Below are 27,590 nucleotides of genomic sequence, written 5' to 3' on the forward strand. Positions count from 1 at the left end.
CTTATTCCCCCTTTAATAGACTCTGTACAGGCTTGCCACGCTCACCGTTTGACTGATGGTGTAGACGGAGGCTTTGTTAAAAGCCTCTGGTCAAAATGTAGTTTTGGAAATTTCAAAATCGGTTTTCTTTCCTGTTTAGCTCTTACATGGGTAAACAGGGGAGGCTGCCGCGTGTTATTACCGAGGGTCAGTCGGCAGTCTGTTGTGCCCTTTGGAAATATTCACTAGTCAATAATCAAATACACGCAGCCGTGCGGCACTACACCTGCTGTCCAGATGGGTCCGACAACAAACCGGACACGACCGATCAGGACGGAAGCAGAGAGGGGCGGAATGCCGTGGGTCTGTTTGGTTTCTCGCGCTGTTTATCCTTCCTGGCACACACTGGAAGATAACCTTTCCGCGGCTACCATTGTGGTGGTAGGCAGCGCTGAGCCTACTGGCCCTGCATTCGGCGGCTCTAATCTCATCGAGCCTCCCAGTGCCTTCCTTGTATACATTCTTTAGGAAGTTGAGCCTCTCAGTGTGGAACGTGAAGTGTGGATGCACGGGTGCGTGCCCCCCTGCCGATCTATGCATGTGCACACAGATAGCGGTACGCTCGAGGCCACCACACCACCTTCCTCCGTTTACTGCTATCGGAGATCACTGTGCTAAAAATGCGCGACGCAGAATCCAAGTCCAGCTGTAGTCTTAAGGATTTTCACGTGTGCCAAAACATTCTCTCTCCAGTGACCGTTTTCCTCAGTCCTGTTTGTGAACAAGACCGTGACGTGTGAGTTCACTCTGCCAAATCTGCAGAGGTTTTTGTTTCTTTTTGATTTGCACCTGATTCCCTAGAATACACATCTTTGAGAAAGGAGATGGGGGCTGCTGGTTATTACCACCTCCTCTGTGTCAGACACCGTGCGGGGCACTTCACCTACGTTCTCTCACTCAATCCTTGAACGACATGCCGGATTGGGTAGTAAGACGTTCATCTCTCTGGTAACCATATTTCTCTGAGATTTTACTAACTGGCTCTAGGTCACACACACCCTAGGAAATGACAGATAAGTTCTATTTATAGAATATCCCCTTAGTGACTCTCTGTAATCTTCCTCATCAAAAGCGTTTTACCAGCACCTGTTTTTATTTTGCCACAGAGAGCTTTTTAAAAACCCAGATTGCATTTAAATGTATTTACTCCTTACTCTTTGCTAGGTCTACGCCAGAAAACGGTCACAAATATTGAGATCTAGCCCTTGCCACAACTCTTTGGACAAAGAATGATGCCTCACTGTACAGATGGAGAAACCAAGGCTGGATGTCAGGTGTCTTACCCTCGTTCACGAGCTGGTAAATGGCAGAGCTGAGACTGGAAAGAAGGGTTTCTGTCTCTCAGAATTACGTTCTTTCTACTAAACCACAGCTGCCTCCCCGTCTTTTTAAGTACTTCTAAATACTAAGGTGAATAAAAATGTGAAGACCCTTTGACGAGCATGACAGAGGAGAGAGCTAGACCCAGGCTGACATACTAAACTGCGGAAGAAGTTCCTCCTAAAAAAGTCATGTCAGAAAATGAGGCAAACACACTTCTGAGGGCAATGCAGGAAGGAAGAGCGCTTCCTCTTCTTGACTGGGGGTTAAATTATGAGGAAAAAAGATGGAGGTGGCTGGCAGCAATGCCACAAAGAAAAGGGAAGTTGGCCCAAGACTATTCGTAGTCCCTCTCAGATTCTGAAAGCCCTAAAGTGAGCTGTCTTCAAAGGGAGGAAGGGAGAAAACTCATGAGTTGAAAGAGCAAGATGAGCATCGAGTGTTTTCTTCTGACTGCTGAGGATGAGGCTTGTTTCAACAACATTTTGGAAATTCCAGGAGACCTTGTCTTTCTTCCTTCCCGTCTAGAACGTTGAACCTCCCTGAAGGTGAGGCAGCTGTTTTCTGTAAGACATAATTCTTGGGAAACAAGACCTCCTTCTCTCCTACACGCAGCAGTTCTTGGTTTCTTTCTTCTTTGGCTTAATCAAAATTCACAAAATAATGCAGGGGGAATAGGAGGTCCTTCTTTGCCTTTTCAATTTCTTTTCCAACAAATTAAAGACACCTTTGTTTTCTCTGATTACTTAATATTCTTTTAGTTCACACCTGGGTATATTAATAATCTGTTGCAATACTAGCCTATGGGTATTTGACGGATCTTGGCCACAAGGAGGTATTACTGACTGCTTTTGTGATCCAAGAGTTAGAGGGACTCCAAAAGCAATTCCAGGTAACTCCTCTATTTACAGCATCTTAAAAGCTTTTGCCATCGCAAGAGATGCAAGGAAGGGGAGACTAGTAACCGCGTAGACCAGGAAAGAGCACCCTTTTCGATGAGTGAAATAAAGGACAGTATTGATAGTGTGAGATGGGGTAGAAGCCTTAAAATTGCCCTTTTTGTAGCATGTGGCCATCTTTCTATAGAGAGAGAGTTTCGCATTTTCATGAAATTGGAAAGAGAGTCACTCTAGCAGTTGGGACCTGGATCTTAGGAAAGAATGCTTGATTTCCCTGTTTACACAGTGGAGAAAAACAAGGGACAGGGAGACCAGTCTGAAATGATGAGCCTGCAGGAGCAGCAGTATGGAGACTCCTAAGAGTGGAGGGAAAAGCATAGTTTCAAGAGGACAATGATGGCTTGATTTCGATGTATTTCCCTATAGAAATGCACTTTGGAATGTGAATCATAGATGATTATGTTGTCTGACGTCATCTAGAAGAACTTGTTCTGAAGTTGAGCTCCTTTTGGCTGGATGAGGCACCTCACCATGAAGCATCATTTTTGTAGATTCAGGTGATAGTAAAATATTGATTTTTTTTTTTTAAGCGATGTGCTACCCATTTCTCAGCCTAACCTTAACTCTGGACAGTTTTGTAGCTTCTTTCAGCATCGTCCGTCTTTGATATCTGTGGCTGTTGGTTGCTGCTTCTTAGGGTATAAACGTTCTCAAGTCACTTAAAAAAATTGTCATCCTGGGTATTCTCCTACTTCTCTTCCTTGCCCATCCTTTATCCCTGATTCTCCTTCTTTTCATTTACAAATTCCTAGGAAAGGATTTCAGGTGTGTAATTCGTGGTCAGCGCCTCTCATTTACTCCTCAGTGGACAGCAGGGCCCCCACCCAAGGTCTTCAGAGCTCTCCCCTGGCACGTGACATAGTTGAAGTGTCGCTCCTTCAAACGTCCTGCTTTTCTTCTTTGTAGGTAGGACACCATCACCTCTTTATCCACCTCCTACCCCTCCGGTGGTTTATTCTCAGGCTCTTTGCTGACTCTCTTTCCTCTTTATAAATGCAGATGTTCCCCAGGCTGGCCCCCAGCCCTCCCTCATTCTGCCCTTCTGTGGCTTCTCTGCCTACTCTGTGCTAATGACTTGCAGCCTCGTCCTCACCTCTGCCTCTCCTCTAGCTGGAGCCTTGGGTCTGCCAGACATCTCCTCTCCACAGGCCTGTCCTAAAGACCCCTCCAGTTCCACGTCCTACCTTCATAGCACCTTCTCTTCTAAATGTCCTGTTGCAAGGAATGATTGAACCGTCCATACTGTCTGCCACCCAAACACCTGGACTTCACCCACACTCTTCCTTGTCTCTTAATAGTCAATTTACAAACTCTCCCGTTCTCAACCTTCTAAATACCTTTGGAACCGAACTGGTCTCTACAGTCTTTCTGACTTATTTCCCAGGATTAACTCCTCCTCATTTCTTGCCTAGACTATGCAGTAAGCCATAATTTCATCCCTCCTGCAGACACAGTTCTAACCTGTGCATCACTACCCTGTTGATAGAACACATACATGTACGCACGTTCCTCTTCTACTCAAACCCTTAGAATGGATCGCAGTCACTCTGTGTAAATTATGAACTCCTTGGCAGTGTTCGTAAGGCCATTTGTGACTTAGCCTGTAGATATCTTGTGCCATTTCTTTCCCTGTGCGGGAACTCGCATGTCTTGCTGAATTTGTGCCGTCGCGTAGGCTCTGCTCTCTACCTCAACCATACCTCTTAGCACCACCAGTCCCTGGCTTGTTTCTCTGGAAAATTTCTACTCATTTCTATCCCAAGTATCTTTTAAATCTTCACATTTCACTGAAGTTAGATGTTCCCTTTCCTGAGATCCTCCAAAGATATCATTATTTTATTACAGTTTGTATTTCCATCTCCCCAGTCTCTAGATTCCTTGAGGGTACTCACTCCCTGCCATTTCCTGAACTGGATAAGTTGTCTCCCATCTCAAGACCTTTATACTCGGGCTTCCTTCACCTGGAAGTCATGTCACTCTGTCGTTTGATCCTTCTCTCTACTGAGATAGAGTGTTGGAGACGTCTTTCCTGATTTTTTTTAACTTATACAGAAATTCCTACCACCCTTTTCCCTTCTTCCCTTTATTTTTCTTCATTCTACTTACATAATTAGATGTGTGTACTGTTGTTTTTCTCTGATCCTGCCCCCCGCCCCAACTCCCCACCATGTCAGCTCCATGCAGGCACGTTTGCCTGCTTTGCTCATGCTTCTCTGGCTTATCACTAGAGGGCCTGGCACTTAGTAGGCCCTCAATTAATACTTAGGTGAGTATTTGAATTATATCCCTTCCAACCAACATAAAACTTGGCACAGAGTAGACACGCCGTAAAGGTTTATTAAAAGAACAAACATGGAGTATGCATTTGACCGTGGTTAAATAAATTGCCATGTCTGAACCCACTAAACTGAAGAGACCAGTAGCTTCCTGGAAAAAAAGAATCAAGACAGCTGGAGGACAAATAAAAATGACTGGCTAGTGGCAAAGTCCATTCTCATCAGAATGCTGGTTCAGTTATTCCGTTCAGATTTTTGGCAAGTGATGCAGATTCTTTTTCAGAAAATGTTGATTGATTGCACAGTTGTACCCACTTCATTTGCAAACCTTCATTATCTCTTTTTCCTTTCCTCCCTCCGTCTGCATTTAGAAGGGGAGGAGCTGTGTATAATTCTACAAAGCAATTTTTGTGAATAAACCAACTTACTGGCTGCTGTTTTCAGTCTCGCGGTTCCACACAGAATACAAGTGTCTGCTTTAGTCCTGTGTTCTCTCTTGCCTGGGTCTGTGGCATTCATTCATTGTCGTATTCATTTGATTACTCATTCATTCAGGGCATCATTTGTTCAATCCCCTTCAGTGCCCAGCCTGGTACAGGATACGTGTGGACGCTTGGCTGTGGTCTAAAGCCAGGGTTCTTGACCTGAGCTTGGTGGACGGTGGCAGAAGCTCTCTGGGACTTTTGTAATTGTATACGCCAAGTTTTGTGTTTGAATACTGCCTCAGGAAGAGGGTTTGCTTAAACAGCTCTGTTATTCAAAGCAAGCAATAGGTTAAGAACCTCTGATAGAGACTTGAGCTGAGCCTTGAATCTAAATAATAAGTCTTCAAATTAGGGTTTTTCTCCTTGATATGTGTCAAGGTGGTGGTAAGTATGAGAGAGTACTTGTGTGTGTCCTCCAGTCCTGGTCTGACAGGCTGGGCAGCCTGTTTACGGTCTCTGTGCTCCCGATAGTGCCCCCATGTCTTAGCTTCTAAGTCTGCCCAAATCAGAGACTCTGTAGGTTCCCAGGAGGCAGATGGCAATGATGATGCAGACCTTGATCTGCTAACATAAGCGAGACCCAGCGCCTGCTCACTTCCCATTGATAATTGTGTGGGCTTTTGTTTATATGAAATCAGAAGGAAGATGGTGGGGTTTTAAGAGCTGATTTTGGTTTCCAGTGGCGGTGGCTGTGTACATTTACCTAATCAAGTTATGTCTGAGGCATTCAGCATCTTAACATGAATGCCAATTACTGCTGGAATAGGCCGTGAGTGAATCCTTCAAAAGAAAATTCAGTGGGCAGTTGCTGAAACTCAGTGAATTGCTGGCTCTTTGCCCAAGTATGTGTGAAATGTTTGCACTGGTTTGAGGCCCTGATTGCAGTTGGCTCACGGGGTTTGTGGTGACACTGTAGATTTGATATCATGCCATAGGAAAGGCAGAGCCTGGGAGCAACATACAGAGAAACAAAAATCTTCCTAATATTAAAAAAATAATAATAATTCCTAACTATTTCTAATATTTAGGAAAAACACAGTCCCAATTATTTCTGTCAAAATTAGAATTAAGATAGTACACTAGAAAAGTCATCTTTGGCCAACCTCTGCTTTTCATACCAAGGAGGAGAGAGCTGACATGTGCTGAAAGCCTCCCTTGGGCTCAGCACGGGGCTCTAGAATGTTCATTTATTCACAAATATTTATTGTGCAGCTCCCACGTTCTGGACCCTATTCTGTCAGGGTTTCTGCAGTGCACAAAATGATTTCCCCAGCTTATGAAGGTAAAAGACTAGCGGAGGAGAGAGATGATAGGTGAATAAGTTCTAGAAGGGAAATTAAAGGAGGGCTGGCATTGTCACGTGTCTCACAACAGCCATATGAAACATTAACCCTTGTGACAGATTGGGAAGTTGGTCCACAGAGCCTAACTTGTTCAAGACCTAATTAGAGACAAATGGAGGATTGAAAACGTGGTCAGCCTGACTCCAGAGCCCAAGTCCTTTCCTCTGCTCATGACTGTCCCCCATTGAACTCTTTCTTCAGGCAGAGGGCAGGAAGCATTTGCGGGAAGGAATTGGATGTCCTGCAATGAGGACCTGAATCACCGCAGTCTCCTTCAGAACACCCAAGGGGATGTGACAGTCCATTTGGCGACTGCGTTGTCTCACACAGTGCGAAGCTGTCTGCGGTGATGCAGGCATGAGCCTTAGGGGCCTCGATGTCAGCTGTGCTGTGGAAGCACTGCGGCAGTCATGGAAGGTCAGGGTCTCCGGAGCAAGCGTGGTGGACCTTGGTCTCCTTGGTGTGATCTCGTGACTATAATACCATGGTATGAGCTCAGGAGGGTGCCGTGGTAGTGGGGGGACCCAGCCTCGCAAGCGACCGTAGGAGTGGGACATTCCAGCGGTGTTGCAGCATAAGGGAAAGCAGGGCGGAGTGGGCAAGATGAGCCCGAAACCTTGCTTTGTGTAACTACGTCGGTGTGCATTTGTCCTTGCCTTCACAGCTGCCCGGTGGATCCCGGGGTCTTGTGTGTGCGTGCATATGCGTGCACTGCTGAGACGAGCACTCAGGGTCTTGACTGTTATATTTCACTGTCCTTGTGAACTCATCTTCCATAGCCCAGTTCCACCATACCCCTGCCCTGAGGTCTTTCCTGCCCCCACTCCCCCTGTCCCATCCTGAGTTGAGAGTTGATAATTGCACATTTATTACATTGTACTCATTTGCTTATGTGTCAGTCTCCCCACTAGAATCCGATCACCGGGAAGGTCAGGGTCCTTCTCATTGGCATGTTCTCTGACCATGCCCAGCACAGAGCAGAGCCTCACTCACATTTTACATGGATGCCTTTAGCTCTCTTCTGCTGATGTTTAAAGAAAGCATCTAGAAATGAAAATAGGAACCTGGCTTACGTCCCTGGCACCTAGGTCAGTGAGGTTAATATCTTCCATCTTGCTACATATTCTCTACATTTTGGATGAATAAATGTGCTACCATAGCCTGAGATGGCTAAGCTTTGGAAATTGATCAGAATGACTTTCAAGCAGGTGCTGTTATAGCAGAGCATTGTGTCCTTTGAGCCAACACCCCAGCACTTCATGGAACTGTTTGTGTTGACTCTACTTTTGGCAGAAAGCAAGTCACTAAATGCACTGCCAAGCATGGATGTGGCACAAGGGCGGGGGGGCTGTCAGGGAGAAAATGCGAATATGACTGAACATATGAATGGATGAACAGGAGAGAGAACAGGAAGAGGGCAAGAGACATTGCCTTCTTTCTCCCGCAGAAACACAAGCTGCTTCCTGCGCATGCAGGATTTCTGCGCTCCCTGTCCTATCAGCGGCCTAGGAGAGCCTGAAGGATGAATGGAGCATTAGACTGGAGTAATAAGTTGTGTCTGACTTACCTCTGGCTCTGTAGCAGATGTCACAAATGTCATAACACGAAATTTGGGGATCAGACTTGGAAAACAAAATCAAGGTCACAGATGGGGACCTCTTCCTTTTGCCATCGAGTGCTGACCTCCATCATACTGATTCCTTCATAATCTCTACCTCCTCCTGCTGGGTGGAATCCTGCCACTAACAGTCGGTGAGCTGCTGAGGTCAGAAGGGGGGACAACGGTATAGTTGCACTCAACTGCAAGGATTTTAAGATAGTTTCCAAAATGAGAGTATAAGCCTTTTTCCCCCAGACCCTACTGAGCAAGCAAACCAAATCTAAACCCCCGTTAAAAATGTAAAATTCTCAAAATCTGTTCTGGTGATCAGTGAGAGAGGTCATTTCTATCAATCAAAAGACAAGTTTTAAACTTTGCAGAGTTAGTGTGCCATTGAAATCTCAAATTTGATGTGATCTGTTTTTCCGTTTGAGAGCTGTGATCAGAGAGTACTTGGTGTCTTTTTATAAACTATGCAGTTAATTCATGAGAACACACAGTATTTCTTCCTGACATAGAGTAGGTGATTTGTAGAGGAAAGTGGTCATTGGAAGAAGAGGAATTTACATAAGAACAAAGACAATAACAGCAACAAAAGAAGCAGCACAAAATGAGATTATACTCAGCAGAGCACCGTCGTCCATCAGGCACACGTTCAGGCTCCAAGCCCAGGCCGGGGTCTGTGTCGCCCACTCTCTGTGGCCCACTTGACCTTCTGTCGCACAGGACTGCCTCACTCGTGGTTTGCATCTTAGTCGTTCGTCTTTGTGTGGAGTGCCTAGCAGAGCACCTGCCACATGGGAAGGGTCAATGCATGTTCCTTACTGTACAACTGAAGCCAGAAGCAGTTTCTATCTTCTCGCTGAGCTCATGTCAGGTAAAAGTCAAGACTCCCCACCACTCAAAGATTCTACATTCTTCATTCTTTTTTAAAAAAAATATATTTATTTATGTATTTGAGAGAGAGAGCGCGCACACAAGCAGGGGGAAGGGCACAGGGAGAGGGAGCAGCCGACTTCCCGCTGAGCAGGGAGCCCAACGTGGGGCTCAATCCCAGGATCTTGGGATCCCGAAGGCAGATGCTTAACTGACTGAGCCACCCAAGCACCCTGACATTCTTCATTCTGAAGTCACTTGATAACTGCCACACTCTTAAAACTTCCCCAGACTGAGAAGGGGTGAAATCCACCATATTCCACATCTCTGCTGGGAATCCAAAGATGGGAATTAGTCATGATCAATAAGCTTCTTACCTTTATTTATTTTATAAGGAAAAGAGGATGTTCTCATACCCTTCTTGTGTAAAGGGGATTAAATTGTTAACTTTCAGCTTTGCCACCCAAAGCAACCCCTGTAGCAAGTTGCCGAAGCCAAGAAACATATTCAGAAAAGACTCAGATGTCTTGTAAGTTATTGTTGGACTTTGGTCCTTTAAAAGTGCCCTCTTTTTATATACGTTGTTATTTTGGCATGATTAAGAAGGTGAAACTGGAATGATCAAGTAGCCTGTTCCCTTTGTAGAAAGTCCTCTTAGGAATTGTAACACGCATATCCTCATCCCTTGTCCAATCTGACGCCATGCTCTTCTCCCCCGAGGCCGCCTGGCATCTCTTCAGGATTCCCCTCATGTACCCCACCCAGGCTGTGGATCAGGCCTGCATCTTCCTGCGATTTCTGTCCGAGAGACGTTGGCTGTCAGAGGTCTGTCATTCCCTCAGGTGCTGTCACTCCAAGCAGCAGCTTCACCCACGGCCTGAAGGATGTCATTGTCGAGGGGAAGTTCGGGTCCTCTCATGAAGAATGTTGATCACCCTTCATTGCCGCCCATCTAAGGGACATATATAATAGTTCCTATAGTAACTACCGGATTGTCAGAGAAAGGCTCTTGTTCCTTTTCCCTAGCTACAGATAGAGAAATCCTGCTATGGTAGCTAGAAACTCTCATTTCCTTCAAGGAAAAGGAAGGCACAGTGGGCAAAGTGAGTCTTTGCAAGGAAGCGTTGCAGTGCAAGAAGTCCCTGTAACTTGTTGCTGACCAAAATACACAAAAGCATTGTCCAGACTTACTCTAGTCATGCTGGGGTGCTATTTCCCTTTTGATGCCTTTGCCTTTTTGATGTAGAAAATCGTAAAGAAACATCTTCAAAAATCATACGGTCAGTATTTAGGTCTTCAGAAGATAAGAAATGCATGATGCACAAACCCCATACTAAACAGATGTATTGAATGTTGTATGTTTTCCCCTTAGTTCTTTCTAGTTGTAGCCATATAGATAGGCTTTTTTTTTTTTTTTTGGAGATAAGCAGATATGTTTTCTTTTTCCCAAATTAAGTAATTCATTTGTACATATTAATACTTTTACAGTCATATCATCTCTAATGCTTTTGGCTAATGCATTCAATCCACACTTAAATTGTGGGAGAAATTTAAATATGTGTTGCATCAAAGAATTTTAAAATCAGCATAAGACCTCTTAGAGTTTCAATTATTGTACTGGATTAAATACCCTTTTTTGGTCTAAACTGGTAGTATAATGTGTTCGTGGGTTCTGGGATATGAATTATATGGGTGTATTTTGTGATATTTAAAAAGACTAAATATGAATTGAAAAATAATCCCAAAGTGCACCATTCCTTAATAGAGGACATTTTCTTTCTTATATTCATTGTTAATCATTTACATGCCCCTTGAACAATACTTGTCCCCATTTCATCTCTCTGATCATCTTTATTTTAAATGGTGAAAACTCTAATATTGGTGCAAGTATGTTGAAAAGCATTGCTAATATTTGTTTTCAGATATTTACATGATACATTGTGTGGAAACTCCACATGTCATGGCAGGGACAGCAGAGTTTCAGTGATGGGGCTGCTGTATTAGTTACGTTGCTACCGAGCTTGACTTTTTCCAGTCTGTCCTCTCCCTCCCAATCTGAAACTCCCCCCGTGTCTAACTAAGCCTTGCACCACCAGTGAGGGGCTTACGGTTGAAAGGATGCAAATTGTGAATATGGGCAATAGGCAGAGCTGTGTGGACCAGTTTGAGAATGAAGATTTGGTCCCATATTAAATGAAAACATAGACATTTTAATTTTGATTGGGAAACACAAGGCACACACACTGTCCTTATAAACTTCTGAGGCTCCTTCCTGGGAAAACCCTTCCTTGGCTCCCCTTGCCCTACAGTGAGGGAGGCTAATTGAGGTTCTTCAAGGGAAGTTCCTTTTCTTGTCTTCGGTAGCCATGGAAAGACTCATTAAGCATTCTACACTCCATTCTTTCCCAGACCCTGACTTTGCTTACCCCAAGTGCTAAAGCCCAGGGAGTGATGTCCGGTATTCCATTAAGCATGCCCTTTCGTCCTCCCTACCCCCCAAGCTCAGTGTGGGAACAGAGGTTTGCCCCTTGAAGGATGAGTTCAGAGGGCAGCCATGAAGCTTGCCTTTTTATTAGGTGGATGATTCCATCCCTGAAATACTACCTGCAGAACTTTCAGGCTATGTTTACCCATTCTGCCATACTGCTCCCATGGAGATGGGCCAGATGAGAAAATATTTCTAAAATGTCCTTCCCTGCTTGCCAATGATGGCTTTTCCCTAGTAGAACAGTCCTTTGGAAACCCTGCCTCACAATGTCCTACTCCTCTTCACTTTGCATCTCCCTGTCAAAGGCTCTCTTAAATAACAAGCCCCTTTCTCTCTCCTGCCTGCCTGTGCTTTACCTTCCCATTGTGAACTGTGTTGGTGAGGAGCTGGGGCAGCTCCCCCTTCTCTGGAAATGGGGGTGGGGAGAGTTACGAAGGAAAAGGGCAATGCAGGACACAAGGCAAGTAGGGCCCATGACTTTTCCCCTTTCATTATGTGTGTCCACTGAGCTGTCCTGTTTCTTTTTTGTAATGGGTTCTTCTGTGGCAAGCTGACCTTTTGGCTGAATAGGTCAAACTCCCACTGAGCACTAATCCTCAGCCTTCCTGGCGATTGTGTATCCCCGAAGGTGACAGGCACTGGTTAGGAATATGACTGGGGGTGTGTGGTATATTTCCCCAAAGAGGGATTGTCTTTTACTGCACCGAATTAATTCTCAAAGACCACCTCACAAGGTATGTGAGTCAATATTGGAATATTTTTGCCGACGTTGTTGAGGGACAAGCCTAATTTTTCAGATACTTGTTTCAGATTGTGGTTTCCTTCTGTGTCTTCCATTTTTTAATGAGGGAAAAGTCAAATTCAGCATTCTAATGATTCATCGTATCATTCTAGATTTCTGAAACAATCCGAATTTCTTGGGTTGATTTTTTAAAAATCCTTCTCCCTATATATTTCTTCCATTTAAAGTCTCTTCAAATTCCAGGTGTTTTATTTTTAACCCTGGCAAAACATGAGCATTGCAGTGTTTGTTGATAATTATGTGCTGGGCCTAGGTTTGTTTTGAATTGCTTAAAATTTGGGGGGGACTGTTTATTAGGTTTTAAAACCCCAGTTGCCTATAGTAATTGTAGGTAACCTACAGTAACTACCTACAGTTGTTAGCAATTTTCAGCTTCAAGTTGGTACTCAGTAAATACTGAATCACATTTGAAGTTGAATTATTGTTATTATTTTATTTGCTTTTAACAGTTTGTATAAGCTGTTCAACTTCCACAGTTCTTAACATCTTACTGTCAGTGAGTTAGGGACATACCCGCCACAGATAAGAGATTACGTATTCCATTTATTGAGCAACATGTTGTTTTTTTGGTTTTTTTGGTCAATTTAATTAGTGTTCTTTAGATTTCAATTTAGTGTTCTTTTAACCGAACAAATACATGAAATGATGTCAGTAGATGAGATGAAACAAAAATCGGAGAGTGCTTCATAAGCAGTGTATTCTTTTTCTGAAAATGATGGACCTCATGAGGGAAACAGAGCCACAAAATAACTCAACCTGCATTGTTCCTGAGTGACCGGGTGATTGTCTCAGTTCCCCAAATGCGATAGGATAAAACGTACAAGGCAAGAAGTGCATATTTAACATCTCTTCGTTACCAATAATGCCGGAGCCAGAGCTGGGTTTCTACCACGGGCATAATGGGCTCCTGTTTAACATATTTATGTTGGCTGTAAAATTAGGAACTGTCATTACAGCCCCACATCACCTGCATAAGTGCAAAACATATAAATCAAGAGAAGTTCCAGTGCCATAAAAATGCCATTGAATAGAGTAGCACGAAACCACTTACAAGACACTTGTGTGTGCCGCTAGCGTGTACTGGGATGCACACTCCAGTTTCTGGAGGATCTGAGGAACAAACAAGAGTGACTAGGCAGGTCGGGCTCGTGGATGAACAACTGATGAAGATGTATGGGATCCCCAGGCTGACGAATACATTTTTTTAAAAATAAAATTCCTGATTATTTATGCATTTGCAGCATTTACTTAAGAGAATAGCCTGAGCCCCAAGTGAAGAAAAGGCAGGAAAAGAAAGGCCATCAGTGGCCAGGCTTGAATAACCCCTGTAAGCCCCCCCACTGAAGTCAATGTTCTATGCTTCCAGAAGGCAGTTGGGCTGCCATCTGTTGTTACTGGAGCATGCCTCTTGGGCCTCCTAGTAAATAAAATGCTCCTTATATTTGCCGTGATGTTTTAGGGTCCTCTCTAGGTTGGTGGCTCTTGCTCTCCTGGCCTCCTCTTAATCCAGCTTTTTGTAGAACAGTCTGTGTTCTCCAAAACAAGTCCATTTCTTCTGTGAAGTGCAGTGGTTTATTTTGAATCTCAAAATTGGAAGTCCTGAAATGCCCACAAATGATGAACTATTATTAATAAGGAGCTTTCTGGATCCTAATTACTGCCTCAGAAAGAGTGGACACTTTTGAAGTTTTTCAACTCCCTCCCTTCCCTCCCAGAAGCTCCCCACAACAATCTTAAAAAAAAAAAAAAAAAAAAAAAAAAAGACTGCAGATTTTATTCATGTGGGATCATTCACACCAAGCTACCATAATGTGCAATTAACACTCTAGAAACTGAAAACAGTATTCAGCAAGACAGCTGCATTATCAAAAATGCCAAAGGAGTTTTGAAGGGAGTAATGTGCATGTTAGAATAGGAAATTAATCAGAAATGTGCACATACACACACAGCAGTAGTATCTTAAATATATCTGAATATTAAATTTTTAAAAATCTCGAGTCTATACTTACAGTAAAGATTAATGTTAGGATAGAAAACTGATTTTTTTCTATTTTAAAATTATTGTGTGTTTTGCTTCTGAAGCAAATGAGGAAGTTCAAATAGAGAGTTCTAAGATCCCTTCCAGCTGGAATATTCTTTGATAATAATCACTCTTCAATTATATTTTATAAATTTTCCCATTGAAAAAAAATGCCCCTTTTATTTCCTCTTGCCAGTCATAATGATACTTAACACTCATGCTATTTTCCAAGTGCCTTTCAGACATTGCAGACACAAACTCAAAATTGCAAGGGTAAACTGCCTACTTGTGCACAGCACAATAACCATAAGTACGTTTATATTATAATCCCTACTAAGCTAGGGATCCAACTGACTGAGTAACTGAAATGAAGCAGAATTACCCCAGCAGCATTTTGCTGGAATTTTCTTGTCAACTAGCTGAAAATGTTTTTAGAAGTAAGAAAGTGGGGTTTCGGTTTTATTTCAATTCATACTGTGGTGGTTTGAGGAAGGTAGAGGTTTATAATAAAATTTGCAAGGAAAACTTGGGGAATTTACTTGTTGGAAATAAGGGAAAGATCTAAATATTTCCTCCCAGAAGTTACCATAAGGCAGATTTTTATGTTTGAGAGCTTTAAAAAAAAAAAAAAAGGAAAAATACCCAGCACCAATTTGAAAGCAAATGGTGACCTCGTGCCAAAGAAAATTAGTAAAGGAAAGACCCTCGATCCTGGATCCCACAAATACCCTGCATTAAACTCATTTTTGTTAAGGGTTAGTGGAGGCTCCTTGGGTAAGGGGCCTGCAGACAACAGATGGAGGGTCTGCTGGGAAGGAAAGGACAGACCGTAAGTCAGTAGGAGAACCCGAGGATTCAGATGAGAAACCAGTCACTTCCCTGGTGAGGCACGTGCGAGGCCAGAGTCTACCTGGGCTTCTGGTAGGTCCTGTAGGAATAGTTACACATGAGTGTTCAGTAAATATGAAATCCAGCCATCCTGAGACACTTAACACTAGTGCAAACAGTCATTAATGAGAATCTCTTATCCGACATGTTGTGCTTATTAAATTGTGATAAAGTTATTGCATTAGAACTTAAAAAAAAATTGTCCTGTTTGCTTTTTCCTAGCCTAGAAGATATGAAAGGTTTAGATCCTGGGGGGTTTGGCGGGGTTGGGGGGGTGGAGTACGTGGGCAGGCAGTTAAAGTATGCTTTAAAAATAACAAATCTTCCATTTTAAGGAAAACAGTTCGCTAATTTATTTTAAAGGAACGTAAACATGTATGGTTTTGCTCCAGTGTAGGAAACACAGTCCAAAATGCACATGTGAAAGTGAAAAAGTCTGGATGTAGTTTTTCATGTTTGCAAAACTTAATATTCTGAATCGAAAATTTAGCCTCGTCTCTGCTTTTGCTCAGGCAACTCAGAATCAAAATGAACCCTGGGCTGTGTTTCTTTCAGAGCTCTTTGGTGTAGTAACCATCTAGTGATGTGTAGTTAGTGGGAAAATAAGTTAAAGGTGTGAATCAGAGCTCCAACTTAATTTGTTTTCTTTCTTTCTTTCTTTCTTTCTTTCTTTCTTTCTTTCTTTCTTTCTTTCTTTCTTTCTTTTTCTTTTTCTTCTTCTTTGTTTTTTAATAAGTTATAGGTGCACAACGAAGGAGAAGCCCCAGTGCACTGGCCATTGAAGTATTCGAAGCACATTTGGGAAGTCACATTTTGCAGGTAACTAAAAGAGAAAGAAGCTTGCTTATGTTTTGCTAAGAAAAATTCACGTGGTTAGTCTTTATTTAAAAAATATTTTTAGATATCGGCTATGTGTATGAATACTGTTGTTTTATCTTGGAATTATGAAATTCTTATGAATTTATTTTTTTTCTTTTTAGAAAGCCATCCCTTGAGAGAATATTAATGAGAAAGGGAGGGCAAGTATTATTTGTGCTGTAATAATTGAGATAAATTGCACTATTCAGTTGATGTGCAATGTATAGTAGCAGGCTGTTCCCAGAATGATGGTGTGTGTGCTGCATTTGTAAGTGAATGTATGTGTGTGTCTTTGGAGCTATATATTGTTTTTGGAAGAGCAAAATTTTGTTGTGACAGTAATGTGACATTTTTATGTGCTGCCAAATTTCAGTTGTTCTTTGCTTGAGTTTGTATTCATAAGCGCTTTCAATCTTAACGTTTGCCTCCCCAAATTACAAGCTTTCTCAGAATGAAATTTTAAAGTATATTTTTAAGTAAAAGGAGACAAATAATCATAATTGATTTTTCCAATGAATTCCATGACAAGTAATGTGAGGGTTACCAGGATGGAACTGCGGTCATTTAGTCTAGACAAGATTCATCCCAAACCCTGCATGTCACTTACTCAAAAAAATTTTTTCCTTACAACTTTGCTGTGACTTGGACATATCCGGGGGTAATTGTCCTACATTGTTTCTGCTTCCAGGACAAACGATGACATGGCCAAAGCTTGCTTTTTCTTTTCTTTTTCTTTTTTTAAAACTATGTCAGATACATTTTTAATATGGAATTAGATGTTCAGGATAGTTAAGAGCCTTATTTGGAAAATAAGGTTGGCTACACTTCTCATTGGATCTAGCATATTATTTCTGACGATATGTACTCAGAAAAACTGTTAGCCTCAGATTCTCTGTGGTCAAATCCCAGTGATTCTCTGAGCTGGTTCGTGAGTTGGCAGCTTCAGAATCCTCTGAGACACTTGTTTGAAGGACACATTCTTACTAAATCCAAATCTTCAGGGTGAGGTCCAGAAATTGATGATTTTTAACAGCCTTTCGAAACAATTTTGATGATTCATTAGGTCTGAGGTGTCACAATTCATATTTGCAAAATTAAGGCCCTGAGCAGCCTTACTTGGTTTATTTTTGTTTATTCTGATGTTTGCCATTTCTCCATTAATATCCGTTAAGTTCTTATATAACTGGTGTTTATTGAAGTACACCTGGGGATTTGCTATTCTGTCATGCACACAACATTTTGAGTTACCTTGGCAGTAGATCAGTTTCAGGGCTACAGAAAGAATATTTCTTCCTAGATCCTCAAATTTTTATTTTCTTTTTTCCTGTATACACTTTGCTCAGAATCTCCTTTATAAGTTTTGTAGGAGCCATGCTGTATATATATTGTTAAATTCTGCTGTGATTCAGGACGACTCTGGTTTATATTCTGAAGCATTCAGTGCGTAAGACTTAGTCAGTGAAAGAAATGGTCCAAACAGTAGCCTCAGATTATTATCCTCTCAATTCATTCTGGAATTTGAGTCCAGAGTCCTCAAGGAAGGGTGACTTAGGAGCTGCAAGAATTTGAAACCAATTTAAAACACAAAACTTAGGAGTTTGAATTGAACATAAGCTTAATGTAAGTAGAGTATGTAATGGTTTTTCCAAATGTCAGTTCAACAGTTGGTGTCATTGAGAGAATGGGGACTCTAGAATGAGGCTGCTGAGTTCTTCTGCTCCTGAGATCGGTCACACCCAACTTAGACAACACACTTTAAGAGAAATGTAGACAACTAGATGTCATTCAGAATAGAATAACAAAACTGGTGTGGGAACTAGAAATCATGTCACATGAGGAGTGGATGAAGGGTTTGGTGAAGTTTAGTTTGGAAAACACGGGATTTAAAAAGGATGTTAATGTCCTTTCTCTATTTCGAAGACCTCATGTGAAAAAAGGATTAGGTACATTCTGTGTGGCCTCAGAGTGTGGAAGAGAGAAAGGGATAAAAAAAGTCACCGTCCTTCAAGAAAACTAAATGGGGCTGTTCACATTTGGAGTATGTTCAAAGTCTTTGTCTCTAAGGGGAGGTATATATGTTTTGGTAGGGATGCTTTCAAGAAAGTCAGCCCTCCAGTATGGTTGTACCAGATAATCTTGAAATTGTCACTGAAATTAGAATTTCTTATCATTTGATTCTAATACCAGTAGTTACAGTGTGGGAAGAGGTGTATGCTCCTCTGAGTGAAATATTAGAATTTTGAATAGGAAGGGGTTGGGAAATGGTAGTAACAAGAAGAGACTTCTCTAAGCTTGCAGTTTTCTTCCTTCCTTGCAGGGGACTCTTGAGCCCATAGACCCTGTCTATACCACATTCAGCAATATCTCAGTGGTCTGAAAGCATAAGATGGTTTCCATATTTTCCTTCAGGAGGGTTCATGATGGAATCTGTTGATTCATGGGGACATGGATGGATTTTTTCTTCCCTCTCTCCTCTCCTTCCTTCAGTTGCAAATATCTGATAAAAACCCGTGTAGTCAGCATGGTAGGTATGGGAAATGTGGAACTTGGAGGATAAGGTAGAGATCAGTTCTGAACACCAGGGTGGAACTCAGAAAATGCCTGTGACCTCTCTGCACCAAGTGCCATGCTTCCCTACCTGTGTCCCCAGTGATGTTTCATGGGAGAGTGGGCTAAGGACCCTTTGGTGTAGAGAGTTCACGGTGAGGGATGAAGATAGACTCCTTAATTTTTGCTTCATCCATGTTGTTTACTGCACTATGTGTTTTTACTACATGTATCTTATTAGCCATGTATTCTCTAAGGAATATATAAGAAATTTGGCATATCCTTTGAAATTTGACTTCTTTTTGCTGAGATGGGGAACATTTAACTTAATGGTGATTCTATCAATATAAAATCAACTGTTGCAAAGTCATTTTCCAATTTAATGGCCTAGTACCAGTGTATGTAGGCAAGGTCATCAGCTGGGCTGTGCCCTGGGCAGCTCCGGGGCTACCAGTCATATCATTCACATGGAAACTTCTTTAATGACTGTGACTAGTACTGTAGCCCCAGTGAATCTGTAGCTGTTTCGGGCGTGAATTTCAAGATGGAGGTGTCTTCTGCAGGAGAGTTGAGGGTTCAAGTGATACCAGCCTTGCAACTGCTGGATTGTGGAGTGTATGCATTGGGACTGAGTCAAGGCATTTTAGTTCACTTTATTCTTCTTTGACTTTTATTAGTCGGATGAGGAGAAGAAGGGCAAGGGGTCAGGATTAGAAGTGGTGCTTTTTGCAACAAGCTAAAAAAAAAAAATCCAAGAACTTTAGGTCATTATGTGGGATCTTTCCTGAATACAGTATATGTGACTAAGCAGTAATCTGTTTCCTGCTTTGAAAGCTCTCTCAGGGCATTGCTTTTCCCACTTCATGACTTCCTTAATACCAAAAAATATGAGTGTTGCTTACGTTTACTTTCCCAACTTAGAGACCAGATAGAATATTCATATTTTGCTTATCAAAGTTAATGAAACACAAAATAGTAACAAATATCATCTTCATAACTCGTAAAATTAACTAGTGGAATGACTTCCCCTTAGGTGTAGATTTATGAATGGAGTGCTTTAATTATTTGCATGCCCTTAGCAGAAGGTTTTAAGGTTTTTTTTCTTTCTGTAAATAATGCTTACATAATTGTTACATAAAATTGCAGTATTGTTTTTGCATACTCCATAGCAATGCTACTGTACTCACAGGTGTTAAAACAAAACAAATCAGACCTGGTATACGGAAGATTTTTAAGGTTTATGTTTGTATTCATTGTCAGCATATTATGGTGAACTACCGATATGTGTATGTTATATTACTGACGTGTAATACATATCAGTACTCACAACTACTACATACTTACAAAGTGATTGAAGGATGGTCTTTATCCATAACTAGTTGTGGATATTAAAATAAATGACATTTTGTGAGCTAGATGAATGCAATCATAATAAGTACGCACATGTTTTATTATTTAAGCTGACTTGGGAGAATAAAAATAATATTCTTTAAGAAATGCCCTAACGGGAGATAATGATATCCGCATGTCAGTTTGCACTCGACTGTATTGCATGAACCCTCCTACGTCTGTGTCATTGTCTCTGCATTATTGCTGAGCATTAAGACATTTTGCACTGCTCTTCGAACATTTAAGCCCCAAACTGCAGGAGAATCCTGCAGGCAGACCAAGGGAGAACCATCAAATACATCATAGGATTATAACACTTGAGCTTGTTTGACTCAGAGTTGATCAGCAAAGGCTGGGCACAATGGTTACGCGAATGCTTGTCTTCCCCGGCAAAACTAGGGAGCTGTTTTTGCAAGACTCATTTATTGGTAGAACAAACCTCTTGGAGAAGACACAGATATAGCCATTGCCTTAGCAGAACAGTTTAATTAAGGTATGTATTTACCTAAAATGGTGGGGAGGAAGGGCACTCAAGGGCACTCAGCTGTTTTTCTATCTGATAGGCAAAGTAGTCTGATATTTGTGTGGTGAGATGCATGACACCATTTCTCAGTGAAATGTCAGATTTTCATCAAGAGGCTTTTCTTTCCCTCAACACCTCAGCCATAGAATACAGAGTAGAGTCCTATCTCAAGTGAAAGAAGGACCCAGGTTTAAAAACAAGGGATCGGATTTGGTTTGGGATCAGATCAAGGTTTACCTTGCAATTTCTGGTTCCATTATTAATCACATTGTGAAGATTGGTTAAGGACATGTCCTGGAATCGTGACGCCTTTGTCTGCATACTACTTTGGTCCTGCAGAATTATTGTCAGAGAAAAACATACAGGTTCCCCACCAGAAATATTTAAAGATTTGTAGTTGATGTAATGAGGAAAACAAATAGTATCTTGTGACATTTTATATCTTTGTCATTGTTCAGGTATTTCTAGTCACAGTCCTGCTCCTGTCTCTGAGACCCATTCAGTTGTTGAAGACTCAGAAAAAGATTCTTTAGAGAAAGTGCATGAGCTCTGTAGGCAGAAGAAGCTACTTATAACCATGTTGAGGTTGGGGGTAGAGAATGCCAAATGTATTGTTCTCAGCATCTCCTTGAATCAGCAAGAGAAAAATAAAAGGTTGACAAGTACAATTCAAACATCTGGACAAAGCAAAGTGAATAATACCTAAAACAGCTCCAAAGCTGACTAGTACAAGATCCAAATTATTTTATTTAAGATACTGGTTAGCCAAGCCAACATTCATTTTACATTTGATGACAGTGTTTTTTAAAAGACTTCTCTGAAAGAGAGTGATAATGTTCAAGTTTGTTGTCCATTTCATTGATGACTTGGAATTTCACCCTTATTTATTATTTTATTGGAACTTAGAAATGAATATCTCTAGGACGTTGCATAGTCTTACTCCTGGTGGCCCTTGTTGGCAAAGTGGCATCCTGCTGGATATCAATGCTAAAATAAAATACAATAACTTCAAATAATAGAGGTATTCTTTAGCTGTGATACAGGAAGGAGAGAAAGGTGAGCAACCCTATCGTCCCTCCGTGATCCAGAATGGTAAGAAAATGTAAAACTAAATATAGAAAAAGAGAAAGTTAGTGAATATATTTGCATATGCAAATTAGCTTAATTGATACTGCTTGCCTCTACAGGGATTTTTCATTACAAACTGGAGTGCTACATTGTTCAGCTCATATTGAGTAATTTAGTAACTAATGAGACCAGTTTGCACTAATTTGCATATGATAAATGAGCTTAATTGCAGTAAATAACTTGGAGGCATAATTACTTAATTTTCCTGTGTTGCACGGCTTTTAAGTTCACTTGTATGAACAACTCAAGATAATTTTGCATATTTAAATTAGTTGCTTTTAAATTTTCTTGAACAAAAAAAAAAAAAGGAGCACACCTTATCAATTGAGCTGTAAAACAATTGGAAGTAAGGTTTACAGTGTTTTTATTTAAAAAGAAAAGAAAGAGAAGTAGAAATTTCTTCACTCTATTGTTCACCTGTCTCACTTCCTTACCTCAAATAAGATATCGGCAGTGATAGGAAAATGTTTTTAATGTTGGAAGCTAATTCACAACTTCTATGAGAAACTGACCTGAGTTTAAACTGAAATACATCTATGAATGAATCATAACTTTTTTGAAAGAGGGTTTATAAAAGAGATGTGTCTGTCCTTTATCTAATTTGGCAACTGAACATTAGAGGAGTCAGCTGGGTCCCCTACCTGCAACGTGCCTGTCATTGAAGTTGCTGGGCTGTGACGAAGCAGGCGTCGCTCTGACCCTTGCATGTATTTCCTATCTAGATTAATGTTTTATACTTAGGAAATTGGTTTCATTGGAGAATCTCAGTTTGGTTTGCCAAGGATTAGCTTACGGGTCTTCACATTAACCAAAGAATGTGTGTTTTATCAAGATCTCCATCCTCAAAATTGAAAAACTTGAAGCACACAGAGGTTGATGGCCAAAGTATTATTTCACAATACTTTATTGCCTTAGCATTGCATTTTAAGGGAAAAAGTAATTTATTCAAAATTAACAAGTCTATAATATCATATTCGTGATTGAGGATGAGAAAATATTTTATGGTTGTGAAAGTTTAAAACTTGTCCTTTAAAAAATCATTGCTGCTTTGCCTCATTGTATGTTAAAAAAACGTAGGAAACATTAGGGCTATTGATTTGCCACACTTTGGAAAAATAACTTTTGAAACTTTTCTCTGAAAAGGTCAAATCCCATTAAATGTAGTATAAGTTTCCTGTCTCCTTTAGAGGTGGGCCAGAACAGGCGCTAATACTAGAATATTCCAAGTGTAAAATTTCAGTCCTTCATATAATAGATGCACAAGAAATATCTGGTGAATAAATGAGCAAAAAAAAAAAAAAAGTTCTTAGCAAAGTAGTAGTGAACCCCGGAGCCCCAGAGCTAGGGCCTCCTCTCACCTCTGTGTTCCCAGGTCGGTTTACACCCACATTCTCTAGACGCAGGGTAGAGTGTGGCAGATTCTTCTGTTGCATGGATTTTTGGCATCTAGCCAACTTGAGTTCACATCCCAATTTGCTCACTTAGTAACATTGTGGACCTAGAACAGTCTCTCACCCTAAGCTTCCATTTCCTCATCTTTAAAATGGAAAAAATAGTAGTAAAAATGTTCCTGACAGGCATGTTGTGAGGATTGAAGGAGATAGTATGGTTAAAAGTGCTTAGTCTGGAGCCTGATATATGGAATGTGTTTAAGTGTCTGCTAGTAGTTGTCTGTATGTTGGGTAGTCCAGAATACCCAAGGTTCTGAGGAAAACTGTTAATGCTTATCAGTATCGTTACCGATATCAGAATACAGGAACTTTCTTAATCCTCTCAGGTTAAAAGCAAGATACATATTTTCATTGGACACAACATCAGTTATCTGTTTACATATTATATATTTGGTAGTATATACTAACTGGCTCACAATAAAAATTTTAAATTTGGAGGTAAGAATATATTTTCACCTTGAGAGTGAAAAATCATTCTCAGAACAACCAAAGGAGTTGTCAGAACAATCTCATTAGCAACCTAGAAGCAACTAGAAAAAGTAGAGTTTATGAAGGGACTCCAGTATCAACATTTCCTTTGAACCAAAATGGGATATGCCATTACTCTTCTCATACTGTACAGTCTCCTCGATTTGCTTAGAAAAGTGGGAATGAACAGCCAGTCAGAAGTCCAGAAGAACTAAAAGGTAAAAGCAGTCATCATTCTTTGCTGCAAATTATGTCAAGGAGACACTGAAGTGTACATAGGATTCTTCTCATGTATGTTGCCCAACATCTGTCATCTCTTATGCCAGAAAGGACACCTGTCCACATCAAGAGCGGAAGGGAATACTTCCTGGAAGGATTTTCATGGTGGTATATGTATCTGTGTGGCAGGTACATACATATCCCTTCGGGTTTTCGCATACCTTACTAACTTTGATTTGCAGAATAGACATATGGCATCCTTCACTGAGAAGCAGTAGGAGAGGTGTGGGGGGGGGGGGTTTGAGGTGACTGTTCCTGTGGAGGAAAGCCACGTGACTAGAACTAGCGCTAATAGTGAGGGCTCTCTAGCCACAAAATTATCTGAGATAGCCAGGATCTAGGAAAATGAGACAATCAATCTAAAAATACTAGGCTTCAATTCAGTAAATATTTACTGAGTGCCGTATTTGCATCAGAGAGTGGAGAAAATACTGAGATACAAAGATGAGTCATGATTTTCTCTCTCCGCATTCCCAGTAAGAGTTGAGAAGACTGATAACAAAACAGACCAACGCAGTTTGGTGTAACTCAGATGAGAGGGTTTGGAATCAGTTATAGCTGGGTTTGAACTCCTGATCTTAATTATGTAGATTTGGGCAATTTATTTGTACTCTCTCCAAGCCTTAGTTTTCTCACCCCCAAATCGAGGTGGTAGTGATTACCTCCTACACTACTGTAAGAGTTAGATGAGACACTACATGCAAGTGCCTGGTGTGCCGTGAGTATTCAACAAAAGTTGGGCCCCTGGGCTGCACCCTGAAGTAACAGGTGGAAATCTGATTCTCCAGCTGGGGGCTGGTCCACGAGCGCTTCCTGGGGCTACAAACTCATAATTACACACTTCGCCCCCTTAGCCCAACCACACATACCCTTTTAAGTCTGGTGTTCATGTCTGTGGGAGTTTTTGAGGGTCCTGGCCTCCCTAGGACATAGGTGTTCTGTAGCGTGGGTCCCATATGGTAGAGGTCGGGGAAGAAGAAGAGGAGCAATATTGTGGTTGGGCAGCTTTTGTTTGGAGCCTGCTGTTAGGAAGATTGCTTCCAAGGTATGGAAAACTATCTTTAATTCTTTCTCAGGCGCTAAGGGTTGCTGCATTATTTGGAGATTAAACTGGAACAGAAGGATAATTATACTTTCCATTTTCAAAGTGGACAGAGGTCTTAGCAAATCTTAGGGTTATGTGTCAAATATGAATATGAATAATTTCCTGATGCATGTAGATATCTGCAAATCTGGGCCATATTACAGTGTTCTTTCAGGCTGTAGAATAGTCCTTGGTGGTAGTAAACATTATATTCTTGTTACCGGCCTCAGCTATGAATGACAGAATAGAGTGGCACCAGCTCATTATCATTTATCAGGGAACCAAAACACAGTCAATATGGGCAGGGTTGCTTTCTCATCTGAGTTTCCAGAATCTCACAAGCCTTTTGGATTCTGTGAGCCTTTGGCTTTGAGGAAAGATTTGCAGGGGTGCGGTGGGGGTGGGGGTGATGATGTGCTTTGTTTCCCAAACTAAGCTGATTGCAGACACTTGTGAGCACCGGGGGAACGCTAGGATCCTGCAAAACACTTGGGGGAAAGTCTGGCTCTGAAGAATTGAATCAAAATTAGTTTAAGATATTAAAAAATCTCTAAATACAATAAAAGCTAAATTGAACACATAATTGAACAATTACTATACTATAATGTCACATCTGTAGTCTACTTCACTAGCTTTTTGAAGTCAGGAAGATTATTACCGAAGAATCTTCCATAAGTAGTTGGCCCTCTGTGTGCATGCATGTGTGCACCTGTATGCGGTCAAATATCCCTTACTAACTGCACAAAGTAAAAAAAAAAAAAAAAAAAAAAAAACAAAGGAGGAAATGTTGAAAAGTCAAAAAAATGCAACCACGAAAGACCAAGTAAATAAAAAAACAAGTATTTCTCACTCTCAGACGTCTGTTTCCCTTTGTACATTCGACTTTCTGTAAATCAGCCGAGATGAAATTGTGATCCTTGTCCTTTTGTGGAAGGAACGGCTGATTTCAAGAGGGAAATTACACAGCACATTGTGGCTGATACATGTTGGCAAGTGGTTTTCTTCCGAGCCAGACTTGGGTAATACTATGTCTATTAAAAGACCGCAGTCAGCAATATCTGTAGGCACTAGTAATAAGAAGGAGCTATAGGGGTCCTGCTGGAGGGTACAGGGATTACTACTGGGCTCCATTCTCTCTCTACTGCAGGCAGGCACACACCTGCGGGCCGGCCCGGGAGCTGGGTCAGAGGTTCCAGGGCCCCAGGACTCCCGCTGTTTTTATTAGGTCTCCTAGTGTCTTATGAATGTTAACTTCCAGACCCTTGCCAATTCAGGATCTGATGATTTAGGATTGCAAGGTAAGGAATCCGTGAGACTGTGTTATTTGGTAACAGCAGAATAGTACCCTGCCTAAGAGAAGAAAAAGCCATACAGTGTTATATTGCCTCTGTTGAGGGGGGGGGAGAGAAAAGCGTTTGGGTGAATTAGTGAAATTATTATAAATATTTATTATCCCTGGATGAATACAATGTGTATGGTTGGATTACCCAAGCAGAAGAGCCTCGTCAAATTCCCATGAGGCCAGGTGACCGCTGCAGGAACTGTCAGGTCAGAGCAGCTATTCCCCTTATTTCTAAAGATTTAAAAAAATGCAGGTGACCCTTTAGGCCACCAGAAAAATGCCCTCGGCAATAATCCACTCTCATCCTTCATTTTAGGGCAATACAATGTTTTAGGAAATTTAGTCTGGTGTGGAGATTAGACCAAGGGTAGAATTGACCTAAAGAAACAGAAATTTCTTTTTTTTTTTTTTTCTAAGTGGGAAGGCTGTGAGTTCTACATAAATACAAAGGCAAATGATAATATCAATGACTATTTTAATTGCATCTTTAATCCATAAGGATAGTTCAATGACATTTTAAATTATACTTTTAGAATTGTAGTCACATAGGAGATAAAACTCAGTAACTATTTAATAATGCATAGTAAGATCAACTGTATCCTCTCTTGAGATCACATTTAGGTGAACTGAATGTAAAAGCCCAATCCAGAATTTAGACAGCATTTAATCTTCTGGGAGACAATGTTGGGTCTTTCTAAATATAAAGTACCCACGCCTGGTCCTTTGCATTGGGACCAGTTATCTTGGCTGAATGATGAGTTTCACTGGATTCACAGCTAAGCTGTATTATTGCTATTTTTTTTTTTTTAAGAAGGAATTGGATTGTTATAGATCAAATGATTCACAGTACTGGAAGGTTACTAAAGAGTATGTGACAGACTGGTAACTAATTGATAATCATTTAACCTGGCTTCACTTGAAGACTACGATATAGTGAAGGAGTTTATGTTGGGGAAACATTGCTGAAATACAGCAGTCCCTCTTCAGGACGTGTCCTCTCCCGAAACTGGTGGGACGCCTCCGTCGTTGCTGCTGCTGCGTCTTCACTAGAGTAGCCGAAGGATCTCACTGAAGTGAGAAAGGGAACTTTGTATGGAAAAGACTCCTCCTGCTAAGAACATTGGAAACGTAGAGTAACTTGTGGATTCTCTAAAACTGAATGGTTAAAATTGGATCCAAGCACCAAGTAATTGGGATGGATGCAGACTTGCCATAGAGAGCTATGCAAAGCTTGGGGGAAATAATGTATATTAGCGCACATGTATGGAGACTCACTGTGTGACCGAAACTCACGGAGCCAGCTGCTTCTGTGCATTTTCCCGGTTGGTCCCCTGGCCCGTCTTTTGAATTAGGTACTGTTAGCATTCCCATTTAAGGGTGAAGAAACTGAAGTTCAGAGTGGGAAAGTGACTTGCTAAGGACCCA

General features: G+C 41.2%; 1 protein-coding gene across 2 annotated transcripts in view; it reads left to right on the forward strand.

The window, feature by feature from the left end:
* Positions 1–27,590, forward strand: part of NPAS3 (neuronal PAS domain protein 3) — an 817,945-nt gene that overhangs the window by 378,894 nt on the left and 411,461 nt on the right. For both annotated transcript variants that reach the window (XM_087859047.1, XM_087859046.1), the window contains one exon: positions 15,833–15,915. In XM_087859047.1, coding sequence (XP_087715173.1) covers positions 15,833–15,915 — 83 coding nt within the window. The remainder of the gene's footprint in view (positions 1–15,832; positions 15,916–27,590) is intronic.

This window comes from Ursus americanus, chromosome 35 (assembly GCF_024610735.1).
Source record: "Ursus americanus isolate L20-20 chromosome 35, mUrsAme1.1.p, whole genome shotgun sequence".
Taxonomy (NCBI): Eukaryota; Metazoa; Chordata; class Mammalia; order Carnivora; family Ursidae; genus Ursus; species Ursus americanus.